General features: G+C 28.9%; 1 protein-coding gene across 1 annotated transcript; it reads right to left on the bottom strand.

Moving 5' to 3' along the window:
- Nucleotides 1-10417: 10417 nt before the first annotated feature.
- LOC133319298 (uncharacterized) lies at nucleotides 10418-12035 on the bottom strand. The gene is made up of 4 exons (XM_061523246.1): nucleotides 11301-12035; nucleotides 11021-11110; nucleotides 10686-10836; nucleotides 10418-10605 (listed from the first exon to the last, which is right to left on the bottom strand). The coding sequence occupies exons 1-4, from the start codon at nucleotides 12033-12035 to the stop codon at nucleotides 10418-10420; spliced, it is 1164 nt and encodes a 387-aa protein (XP_061379230.1).
- Nucleotides 12036-13218: the final 1183 nt, after the last annotated feature.

The raw sequence follows: 13218 nt of genomic DNA, 5'->3' as shown, positions 1-13218 counted from the left end.
CAGTAAAGAGACGGGTTCTTTATATTTGACTATAAAATAACATCTTAAGGTTTTGAAGCTCCGTTTCAATGATTTTATGTTTTAACCTTAGAGTAGAGCTAAAATCAAATTAGTTACCTTGGCTTTAAAAAAATCAAAAAGCATTCAAAGTTAAAAAGGGATATGACACTGAAACTGAGCGTAAAAAAACAATATAGATCTCTATCTAATTTGGCAGCTGAGATATTATGCGCGTCATTGGACGGCTGACATTCAGAATCAAGTAAAATGAAACTATAGCGTTTATTTTGTCTTTTTTGTGATGGACATATATTAAATCTCCCAACAAGAAGCGAGAAACAATTCCATACCGTACATGTACAAAATACATTGGCTTCCATAGTTTTAAAGGTCGTGCAGTGTCTGAGATGATTCCATACAAGTGTAGTTTATCAACCACTAAAAATGTTATTCGACAGAGTCGATGTAGTTGTACTGAACTCTTGCTATTTGAAAGAACGCTGATAAACAGTGGGTTGATAATATTTTGATTAAGGGAGCATATAGCAGCAAGCATTGAACTAGACATTGTAAAAGCTGAGTTCTTCTTTCTAATATCTTATGAATTATGTAAAGTGTATAAAGAATGTTTTATTGACAGATTAAAAAGATCTCTACGAATGATCACGCCCATTTATAATGTCGATGTTCGGATAAATTACGTCTTGACAGAAATTACAAATGTGAAATATAAGCCACGGTAAATTATCATCTTCATAAGCAATCATCGCCTTGAGACAATTATAATATTTCTATCGTTAATGTAGGTATTATTTATGTTAAGCACATATTTACTCAAGTGTCGGCAAAAAATGATAATTAGTAACTAACAAAATTTCGTGATTATAAAGATAAAAATCTATTTTAGAAACAAATGAAATAAGTAAGAATTATTAGCTCGGGTTGTATAATCTAGGTAACTGTTGTTAATGGTGATTGTACATATGTGCAAGTAATGTAATTTATGTTACAGGTATATTTTGTTGCTCAAAACTAATGTTTTGTCTTGGTTACAGAGGTTGAGAAATGAATATTTTCTATATGAAAGAATTGTTATAGTGCCGAATAGTAATTTAGTTCACATGTTATTTGAATATCTTTGCTAGTTAATCAATAAAGAATGTCAAACTAATAAAGGCGTATGAAAGTAAAACTGTACTGTTTAGCAGTATAAAGGTATTGCTTAAAAAAGTTTGTTTATCTTTCATAGTTATAACGATGCCTCCAACGAAATCTACGTTAACTCTAAATCGAGGGCTTAGTAGAAGTTTTTGAACGCTAAAAGTTGATAAATACTTTATTATTAGTTATACATTTATCATTTTGTCTTCGTGACGTGCTGGGTAACTGTTCATTAAAACTCCAGTAACAATGGTTGGTAAAACTTTTTTGTCTTAAAACTAGCACCACTCAGCTGGATGTAACAGGAAAAAAGAAAACTCATCACTAGAGGATAAGGAAACTTAGAGTATGTAATATTTTATTAAATACGAGATTTCATTAATCAAAAGTAAAAATAAAAAGTTGTTGGAGGATATAAATATCAATGAAATACATTTAGTTTTTTTATAATGCACTAATTGACTTGTCGATTTTCGAAACGCACTGTTATTACAGCATGTCCCCAGTAGTAAGTTGTTGGATGTGCTGATTCTGCTTTTTCTACCTAAACTATCTAATTACCTAAACTAAAAACAATCTTTGATGAAGCTTTGATTAATCGATTTTAATTCCAATACACAATACTCCGTAAATTGTGGGTAACATTTTTGCTACAGTGGAGTTTTTAAAGAATTATACCTTGGTTATCGTCTATAAGGCTTTCCAATCACTTTTGCCAAACGTACCAGTGTATAATAAACCTTTAGAGCAATTCTCTTAACCTTCCATTTATTCTTTTAGATTTCAAGTATTTTCCTCCTCATTTTGATAATGATCACTTTAGACCTGGTCGTCAGAATCTTTAAGTGTGTTTTTAAATTGACTGTAGAGGTCACATCGCTCCTTTTTAGAATCACAAAATCCTATCTTCAAATAATCATTTAACATACTCTAATTCTTTTTGTTGCTCTACAGTCAGTTCTGTAAAGCATTCGGAATACGTTTAACATTTTTCAAAATGAATATTACATAGATTACGACAAAATCACCTGAATATTTTATTGCAAAATTAAAAATAATAATAATAAAATTTCATAGGGTTCTCAATACGGTTTATTTAATAGTGTCTGTAACTACTCTCTGATTACCTTTCTGACAGACTCCGTTGTCAATGATATTGTTAAAAAGGTAAATTCCAGATTAATTTGAAGAGCAATATAAACTGATTCTTTACAAGTGGACAAAGTATTCAGAAGCATCTGTTTACTAATATATATTTTTATTGCAGTCATTTAAGTTTATGGAAAGATGCTAATACAAAGTGAACAGGACGAACGTTTACGTTTCCAGGGCTCGAAGTAATCATTAAATTATTATTTAAGAGTAATTAGGCATAATTGTTCATACCATAACATGTTACCTAGCACCCCAGGATTTCAAAAATAGTTCTGAAAGTATTTATTATTAGAAGTCTTATAGCAATTCCAACAAAATTCATTCATTTTCTTTTCTTTTATTACATTTCCTCTATCTTTATTTCATGCAGATGCTCTTCTAGATGTACACTCCTGATTTGAATAATATAAGTTTCTCTTTTTTTAGCTACCCAGTTTTGTTCTTTGATTTCAGAACTTAGCCTCGAATTGTGGTGTTATAATGTAATGATACTGAAAACTTATACAGAATAGTAATTTAAACGTAAATAAAACCATTTACACGTAAAACGAGAATTTCAATATATTAAGTTTGTGTTTATTGGAAGGATATGGAATTTATCCTTCCAATAAACACAAACTTAATATATTGAAATATAACAAATATATATATATAGTTCTAATTTCAAATATATAAAGTCCTAATTTCAAATATATTTATCAAATAAAGCCTTTGCTTTAAATTTGCAAAATGTAACGAATGTCAATATTCTTTGAAATCAAATCAAAATTAACCCTTAAATTTATTGCCGCTGACCCAGTTACAGATAATATTTAAACAATAAATTTTAAATGTACATCAACCTAATTGCGTAAAAGGGCAATTTCCAAAATATATATTAATGTTGAGAATTTATTGTGAATCTTCTTGAGAAAACTATAAGTGGCACATTACATTTTTTATATATAGATATAAACAAAGACAAGGAACCACATTTATAACAACCAGTTAAACTAAATTTTAAAACATTTAAAAAATATTCAATTGGGTACCATTACCTACAAAACTTATTGCTTTAATTTTATGTTTTTGACGTCAGCAATGTTAATAAATTCTATTGGCATCATTTGTTCAGGCAACTGAAAGGTAACTGAAAGGCAGCTTATAAGCTGAGTTTGCATACCATAAACAACTTTTTAAAATTATCTATTTATCATATTATGAATACTTTTTCGAATGGACGTTAAATCAGTAAGTAAAACATTAAAATTTAATTCATAAATCGAAGCAAGTAATATAGTAGGTTTATAATAAGATATAGAAAAGTATATTTTTTTTTAAATAAATAATACAGTGTAGCGAATAAATTATTCCATATTTGAATATATTTTTTTTCTAATCTCTAGTAAAACTTCTTATTATTGTTCGAGATCAGTGTCAGTTAGTTGAAGTGTAGTTCCGAAAATAGGTTAACAATTATTTCACTGTAAATTACTTTGAATGAAATATAACTTTATTAGCCAACTAAACTCTATATATATACGAATATTATGGAATGCAGTTTTGGAAATGACTCATTTAATGAGACACGGGATTGTAATTTTTAGACAAACCATTGTCAACTGTAAATTTCCAATTCAATTCTTTTCAAATAATTTTTGTTATCCGAAAGCGCTAAGTTGTTAGATTTTGTATGTCAATATTTCTTAAAAATATAAAGTTATTATTACATTTACGAGGTTATTATGATTATTAATGTAATTTTTCTGTATCAGTATTTTTGTTAATCCGATTTTTACTAAAAAAAACAAAAACAAACTCAATGGAATATTAAATGAAGCTTCTGTACATAAATGAAGAACCTCTCGCAGAACCTCAATCTTTTTTTAGCAACTGGTTAGTGCTTGGCTGAAAAAAGGTTATGCTTTTCCCGGGACGCATAATTTAAAGCTAATTTACCAGGCTGGAGTACTTTTTATGAAGACCAAAAATTATGAAGAAGAGCAAAAAATAATAATAAAATTATTTTCAGAAATTGCTAAAAGAATAACTTAAATTATCTTTAAATACGAAAATGAAGATTCGGAATAAAATCAATATCGTAACAACGATAAGACAATTATTTTTATCATAAATTATAATTATCATACTTATTTCATTAACACTTTAAGAATGAGATAAATATATTATTCAATTGTTTTATGCAATATGTAAAATTATAATTTTTAGTTTCGTTGTTTTCAATTTCGTTAAAATCAATTACAACTTAGTACCCATTTGTATTGACTAAATGAAAACCATTTACTGGATGATACACTAGCAAAACAAAAAAAAATAATGCAAAATTTATCTTCTAATTTTCAATTAATATTAAATACTTTTTTCATATAACAAAAAGGTATGTCTCCATTCACTTTAGTATATTACATAAGTAATTAATCAATATATAAATATTGATTAAAGCCTGCTATGAAAAATAAATGAAGTTCTATACATACAGGCCCTTGAAATTACATTCATTATGAAATTAAAATTTTAAACATCCATACGGTTTCTAAATATACAATACCACTTTTGTAAAGTAATTGTTAAAACAAAGAAGCTGATTAGTTCTGAAAAAACGAAATGTTTTGAAAAAAAGCCCCTCAGACCCTTGTAATGAGTTTGCACTGATTTATTGTTTGAGGTCTCCAGTTGATAATTGTAACAATTTCGTATCTTGGATTTAAAAATATAATAAATACTATTTTGGACCTAAAATAATTTTTTATTTCAAAATAATATATATTTAGTTTAGAATGATAAGAAACAAATGAAACTATTTAAACTACAACAAATTTCGGTACCAATAAAACTACACAAACGCCAACGATGTTATGAAAGCTCGTATTAGGGCATGATAACAAAGAGCACTTGATAGCATCAAAGGAACTACATTCTGTACGCTTCGCTTTTGTTATGAAATTTAACCAGAAGATGCACTTAATAATTGTGATATATGTAAGTCATTTTAGAAGCTTTCGTATTTAACGAGTCGCCACAAGCATGCTGTGGCTTAAGTCAAATTTTCATTGAAATATTTATAATAAACTAGGGTTGATAATTTTTTTAAGCAAAAAATATTGTATGTTGAAACCTATTATGAAAGGAAGCAAATGTGTTAAAAATGAAAAGAATAATAAATTACGTGTGATTCAAGGTCGGCAAGTTGAAGGGGGTGAAGGTTTAAGCAAAACTGCATGTCCTAAGCAAAAAAGTCAAATGACAAAGTTGTTGGTATACAATAGAACAATCTACGCTTAAAAGTATTTTTTTACGGAATAACCATGTTTATTTCAGTTTTCATTTTCCTTATATATATAAAAAACTTAGTCTCTCTAAATCTAAAATTATCAAAATCGTTTAAGAATATACTGAGGATGTATTATTAAAGTAAGTGGTTATTTCGAACCTTTTTAATTGAAAAAAAGCAATAATTCCAAGTATAATTGGTAATGGGTTTTCAACCCTTGAACTGCCTTGTAAAAATCGTCAATGGGCGATAAGACCTTTTTTCACCTGTTTATTTTCATTATTTGTATTTTCCTACTTAATTTTTTGTTGTATATAATTGTATAGGTAAGAAATTTTTAATATTCTCTTCAACTTTTAGAAGAAAATCAAAAAATAAAATATAAAAACATCTTCAAATAATATAGTTTAAAAAAATTTAAGCCGATTTCTTGATTACGGATAGAGAGGAAGAAATAACGAAAATCATTAAAACAGTAAGAATACAATGAAATGTTACTATGAATACCTATTTTAGTATTTTAGCTAGTTAAATAGCTGAGTAAATAATCAAATAAAGTTGGTTAAAATTTCTATCCAGTCGTAAGTTATACTGTAAATTTATTATATATATATTTTACCAAATATTACTCATAGAGTTTGTAATGAAATGGATGACACAAGTGCAATAAAATCAGTATTATAGTCGTCATTCAGGATACTGCAGTTAAACCTAAACCTAAATAACAAGGACCAACTGACAGACATTCACACCTCGTCTGCCCGTGATCACGGTTGCTGCAAAGTAACCGAAACGTCGGGATTATGTAGTTTTTAAATAATAAAATCCGCGTAGTAAATCCAAATAATATTGGTTTCATTTAAATAATTTTATATTTTTCCTCTCTAGCCACACATTTTGGATAGTGCCAATCAACATTTTCAGCTTCTATAAATTTAAAAATTTTGGGGTTCTCAGTCACACTCAGTCTTGTTTTCAAAATATAGATAATTATATATTTAAATAGAAAAATATTTCTTAAGGAGAACAGAGAAAAATTAAGAAAGTGTAAAAACAATAAAGAATACTTATAACTTGTAATTCATTAATCAAAATAAAAAATACTGTAATTCATTGAAATAAAATTATTTATTGCCGTTTTAGCGTATTTTTTATTTATGTCAAAATTTTGAAAGCACAAAAAGTTGTAATTTGCACCTGTGAAATTAAGTTATAAAACATTCTGTAGGAGTTTGGAGATTTCATTTATATCAATTACAAAATTAAGACAAAACGATGATGAAAAATGTCTCTTCGGGGAAACATTTTTTACAACTAAAAATTATTTTATTTCAAACGATGAAATTTTATAGCAGTAATATTTTATAAAAGTGTTTATTATTTTTAATTCTTATAGCTTTAGCTTATAGCTAGCTTCATTTATTTTATAATCATAATTTTTATGTTTCAACACGAATTTACTGTTCAGGCGAAACGATAAAAAGCAATATTAAATTTACATACATATGGGAAAATAAAATTTGTTTCTATTTTACTATTAGTACTTTCGATTATATTATATTTCAAGTCAAAGGTAGCTTAAGTGATGGTTACTTTAATGAAAAGAGATATTATATACCATTAATAAAAGAAAAAATACGGAAAGTTGCAACTTTGTTATCACTTATATAGTATTCCATATTTCAAATCTAACTTAAGACAACATTAGCTATTATCACTTAAAACACTTTTCAGATTTAATAATAGCCTTTCTTTGTGTTAAATAGGTTTGAATTATTTAACCATTTAGGACTTGCCTCATTAACCTCAATTGCCTAGCTTTATAGCAATTTTTTGTTCGACCTTTTTTTCTGAATGGGATGATTAAAATACTTGCCAAGCAAAAAGTAACAGCTCTAATTAATATTTCTGTTTACTTTGTAATGAAGGTTTACAAAATTCCTTCAAATAATTTATTACATACTTGCTTGGTTTTCTTATTTTGTAACGTAGTTATATTCATAGTGCTATGAAATTTCGAACTCAAAATGACTGCGACGAGAAAATTGTTGACAGTTTATTTTGAAACAAAAATTGAAATGAAATGAAACAGCGAAGCAAGTGAGATACCGTTCAATTCTTCAACAGAAAAAAGGTAGGCAACGTATTTGAATTATACATTACATTACAAATATATATAAGGGGTGGTAAGTGCTAATCTTATAGTGGACCATCGTATTATTTACCATCAAAATAAAATATATTATATAATTCAAATCTAAGATCGAAGATGTTCCTAAAAATTTACGAATATATACAAAAAAAAAAATTACTTCTTTTTTAGCAGCAAAATAATTTTCAACGCTATTATAACCGTAATGTTATCATGGACTTCATTCTGAAAAATGAGTAAACAGAACAGAAAATTATTGGGATAATGAAACTAAGCAGAATACAAAACAAAAATTGATTTCCAAAATTCTAAATGGATTGTGCCTGTTGCATAAAAAGGAGTAAGGATTCCAGATGCTAGAGGCTAGACTAGTTAAGAAGTTGGCGTAAAGGTGTCGATTGGCGGGGAATTTCAATAAGTAGGATTCGAGAAGAACTAGGAGAGCGGTTGTGGCAGTCCTTAAGAAATTCAAACAACTGCTTCAGGTAGGGAGGAGTAGCTGGATAGAAGAGAGTACCTACTGTGAAAGCGACGGAGAAAGTGAGTAATACTCTACTAATAAAAAACCCTACCCGTATTAGTACTAAAAGTTGGTACTTTCTTATTATGAATTTCCCTTAATTTCGAAGTTTTTATTTTTAAAATTATAAACCGTTGAGTAGTCCGGTCAATTTAGACATTCGAAGTTACATAAAGTCCCAACAAGCTGAATTTCTGTGAAGTTGTTTAAAACATAATTATAAACAATGTCTCCAAGTTCCCCATCATTCCCGTTTAAGGAAAAAAATTTATTCAAGGTCAAAGGTCAAAAAAATGAGTTTTTCGCGATTTTCAGCAAAACGGTAAGTTTTATCATAAAAGTACATCCGACAAAAATTGTAGATCATAAAATTATCTATAAAAAATGTATCAATACTTTTTTTCTTACGAGCCACCGTTTCTGAGATATAACGATTCAAAAAGTTATAAAAGTTGTTATCGTTATAATATGCACACGTTTCCACGCCACCTATGAGGTAGTGTACTTAGCGCGTTTTTTTTAACGTGGTTTCCCCAGTAGGCCTCCTCCACGGGTCAGTTGTGATCCTGTTTAATGTAAAACTATTGCAAAATAACGGAAATTTTCAAAGATTGGGAAAGATAAAAACGATGTAAATTTAAAAAAAGTGTTGAAGTTTATTTGTCTTATTCGTAAGTTTCAAATTCTTGTTCTTCTTCTTGATCTTCTTCTTGTTCTTCTCCTCCTGCTTCTTCTTCTTCATTTTCATTTTGGATGCAAGTAAATTGCGCCAATAGTGATGTATCGCATGATACTTCGTCGGAGTCAAACGAATCCTCCATTGTTTGTGTTTCAATATTAGAGCACGACCGGCCTTGACAATTTGTGCATGCCAAAGAACAAAACAGTCCGACTTTTTTGCAACCACATTTAGCACTGCATAACTTTTTGCAGTTGCAAAAAATAGTGTTCAGCAGTTTTTCCGGCGCAGGTGGAAGTAAAGTTTGAACTGGCTCTAATATATTGTTGACCAACTTCCAATCCCAGTCTGTAGGGTCTAGCTGATTACCAAGCCACACTTGAACTTGGTAATATACTCGAAAAAGATGTTGGTGAGCAGCAACTGAGGTTGGAGGAAGACAAGCTAATTGAACTTGTTTTTTATTTTTAGTATTTTTAACAAAACATGCATATCGATGCTTATCTAAACAGGTAGTTTTTTTAGGAGCTCCATACATAGAAAGAAGAAAGTGGATGCCGTTGGTAATAACTTCTTGTTGAGTTGAATTAGTCTTTTTAAAAACTTCAGCACATTGAATTAAATCTTGTTTTTCAAACATTTTGAAAACGCAGTTTTAAAATGCAGATGTCGTATCACAGCCAGTTATTGCGTGTAAAAATATTACATGATCTTGACACTTTACAAAAGTTAATAAACTTTTTGATGAATATATATCTGATTGATGCTGAGCTTTTCCTGGTTTTAAGAAAAAAATAGTTTTTTCAGCTGGCGTTCGAGCAGTGAGTAATACAAGTAAGTCAACATCTTCACCAACAACAATAGTTGTATTTGTCAAATTGAATTGCTCTATTGCTGTTTCAATAATCAATACATCAGCATCATTATTAGCTTGTTTTACCAATATATTTTCAGCCGTAAACTTTTCTTTCAACCTGATATTCTTATAGTTAAAACTTATGTATATTTTATATTGTAAGTATAAGTTACAATGACCGATAGAAAAATATTTAAACATTTAATATATAATATTTATATATATATATAACAACTCTAGATGTATATACGTGGCGTACTCATGCATATTATGACGATAACAACTTTTATAACTTTTTGAATCGTTATATCTCAGAAACGGTGGCTCGTAAGAAAAAAAGTATTGATACATTTTTTATAGATAATTTTATGATCTACAATTTTTGTCGGATGTACTTTTATGATAAAACTTACCGTTTTGCTGAAAATCGCGAAAAACTCATTTTTTTGACCTTTGACCTTGAATAAATTTTTTTCCTTAAACGGGAATGATGGGGAACTTGGAGACATTGTTTATAATTATGTTTTAAACAACTTCACAGAAATTCAGCTTGTTGGGACTTTATGTAACTTCACTGGGACTTTTTGGTCTAAATTGACCGGACTAGAGGTTAAATAGCAAATTTATATAACTTTATTGAGATTTGTAACTCTGTCAAATTGTAATAGTATTATTAAATAAGTGAGAATGAGATTCAATAATTTAAATGGTAGCATAAAATCAAAATCGAACAAATGCAGGAGAGGAAACGATAGAGGTTGAGTCTGTATCAACTCTAGGAAAGCACGTGCTGTACATCGATACGACTTATCTGCAAAAAAAAATTTTAAGTCAAATAACAAAAGAAATAGTAGTGAAAAAATATATAAATTAACATGAAATTAACATCACCTAATTTATTTTCATACACCCTTGACGATATTATTTCCTTTAGATTCACAACTTCATCAGAGATTTGAGTTGCTAACAGACATGGTATTACAAAAGGCACAACTTCTAACACTAACAATGTCATATTCAAACATAATTCGGCATCTTCATCCTGCGAAAATATTTTTCACAGTAAAATTGACCTACGACGTGACCTTTGACGTTAAGTTTAACATTTTTATAGTGTGACAAAAATATTAATTTTGTGACATAAAATATTTGGATAAATGATTCGAATACATGCCACATTTTTTTTCCATATCAACCCAGAACAAGAAATTTAAGATTTAACTTACCTCTTCTTTTACTCCGTCAAGGACCAGCGTCGCTACATGATAAGAAAGACTAAGACTGACATTGAATATTGACACTGTTATTATAAGTATCTGTAAAAAAATTATGCCTTATTACTTTATTATAAACTTTTATAAGAGAACCGAGGTTTCTTCGAAAGCTTAAAACGAGAGATTATCTGACATAAGTTTATTTCTAAATAATAAAGGAATTAAGTATCACTCGCTATATTTGCTCCAGCAATATCTATACTTTGCTGGTTTTTGCTTCTAAATTACTTACTTGCCACTTAATAGCTTTCTTAAGATATTCGTATGTTTTGAGGAAGCGATTGTAGGAGTCCATCAAAAATCCTATATCATAGCAGATAAGCGTTCTGTCATTTCTTTCCTGAAATTTTTCTTTGTGGTCCTCTTTAAAGTGACATGATTTTCTCATTATGTCGGTAAGAAGTGTAAGCCTTGGAATCATAATGTCAAAGAGATGCCCATAATAATTTAATTCAAGATAATGCAATAATTTCATAGGAATTAAAAAATTCTTACGCAAAAACTTATCTTTGCTTTCAGGGACCACAGACAAAGATATTGTAAATGTTATTCCTATAAAGAAGAGCTGCACAAAATGGATAAATACTAGCTTCGTAAGACGACTCTTATAGCTAAATTTTAAATCCTTGTCAATATTATTGATTTCCGCATAATATAATAATAATATCTTATATGATACAAGACCAAGTAAAGTGCAACTGATGAATTCTATTGTATCAAATATTGGAGCTATCGTATATGAATTAAAACTGACTTTAAAGTATATGTTGTAAATTATTACACCATTGTACAGCACTGTTGTCCCAAACATAATCACCAACGGAATCTTACTTGTAATGCCTAAAATAGGTAGTCTAAATAAGCCACATATCACTTGAACAAGAATAAAATTCCTAGAAATATTGTCAACTTTTTCTTTGCTTGTAACAGGTATAAAATTATTTGTTTTCCGTAGAGGTGGTGACATGTTGATTGAACGATACTTTATGGTCTCCCATAATTTCAACAAATGCCATTAACAATTTTAATATCATCATTTAATCTATTGTTCAAAACACTTTTCAAATTGGTTGATAGTCCTTGACAGTTCAAGACTTGTATGTTGTAACTTTATAAAGGACACATAATTTTAAAATTGTTATTTTAGATGTCAGTTTTTGAAGTCTCAGAATTATTGAATATGTAATAAAGTTATTTCTTATATGTTTATAATATTTTATCTTCATTACAAAATATAAAAACTAGTTATGTATTTATTATCAACCGACTTCAAAAAAGGAGGCGGTTATCTATTCGTCGAAATCATTTTTTTAAATGTATGTACCTCGATTTCATGAATACTCCTGCACTGATTTAAGAAGTTTTTTTTTTATCTGAAAGATTGTTTTCCCCGGGTTATCTTGCGGTCACCAAGTTAGGTTTTTATAATAGATTCCTCTAAAAATTTAAGGAAATAAAAAAAGTTGAGGGAAATCAATTCTTTTTATACAAATGCACATTTGATTAAGTCTTTTTTGGCGTTTTTTAGATGAGTCTTGACGACGTCGGGCTGCTTTTTTGTTCTCTATGGCTCGACTTATTTGATGCGAGGTGCACGTAACGAAGATCTCCCATCGTGAAATAGCTACTCTATTATAAGTCCCTTTTTTATGAAGACACTGAAAGGCAAGAAATAAAGTAAAGTTTAAGTAAAAAAACACACACACACTGTTTGTACATATGTTTATGCGTATATTATTATAAATTTATTATCGCGTTTATGATCTCGTCATATTGCTCAAAATTAAAGATTTCTATAATAACTAAAGAAGGCATAATGAGAATTAAGACTTTAGCGGGTATTCATTTAAATGAAACTAATATTTTCGGATTACTACGCGTATTTTATTATTTTAAGAACTAAATACTCCCGACGTTTCGGTTTCTTTATCGTTTACGGGTACCAGGTTTGATCACGGTTCCTGCAAAATAATTATGTAATGTCACGTTTGAATGACCTTTTCCTCGTCTATGATTTTATTGAGACTGAGATGTTGAGAAGATGATGATGAAGAAGTGATGGAATGTTGAGAAGTTTTTGTCGCATATAGTATCCGGATGAAGGTAAATTTGTAAGGTTAATTTGAATGTTCTTCTACATATATGTATAT

This window comes from Danaus plexippus, chromosome 17, assembly GCF_018135715.1.
Source record: "Danaus plexippus chromosome 17, MEX_DaPlex, whole genome shotgun sequence".
Taxonomy (NCBI): Eukaryota; Metazoa; Arthropoda; class Insecta; order Lepidoptera; family Nymphalidae; genus Danaus; species Danaus plexippus.
This window is presented reverse-complemented; position numbering and strand designations above follow the sequence as displayed.

What these genes read in the sequence shown, in the direction of transcription:
- LOC133319298 (XM_061523246.1), bottom strand. Translation starts at nt 12,035, where the DNA reads ATGTCACCACCTCTACGGAAAACAAATAATTTTATACCTGTTACAAGC. An exon ending in AGAAAGCTATTAAGTGGCAA is followed by an intron (nt 11,111 to 11,300) that starts GTAAGTAATTTA and finishes ATTTTTTTACAG; the next exon opens with ATACTTATAATAACAGTGTC. An exon ending in GGTGTATGAAAATAAATTAG is followed by an intron (nt 10,606 to 10,685) that starts GTGATGTTAATT and finishes TTTTTTTTGCAG; the next exon opens with ATAAGTCGTATCGATGTACA.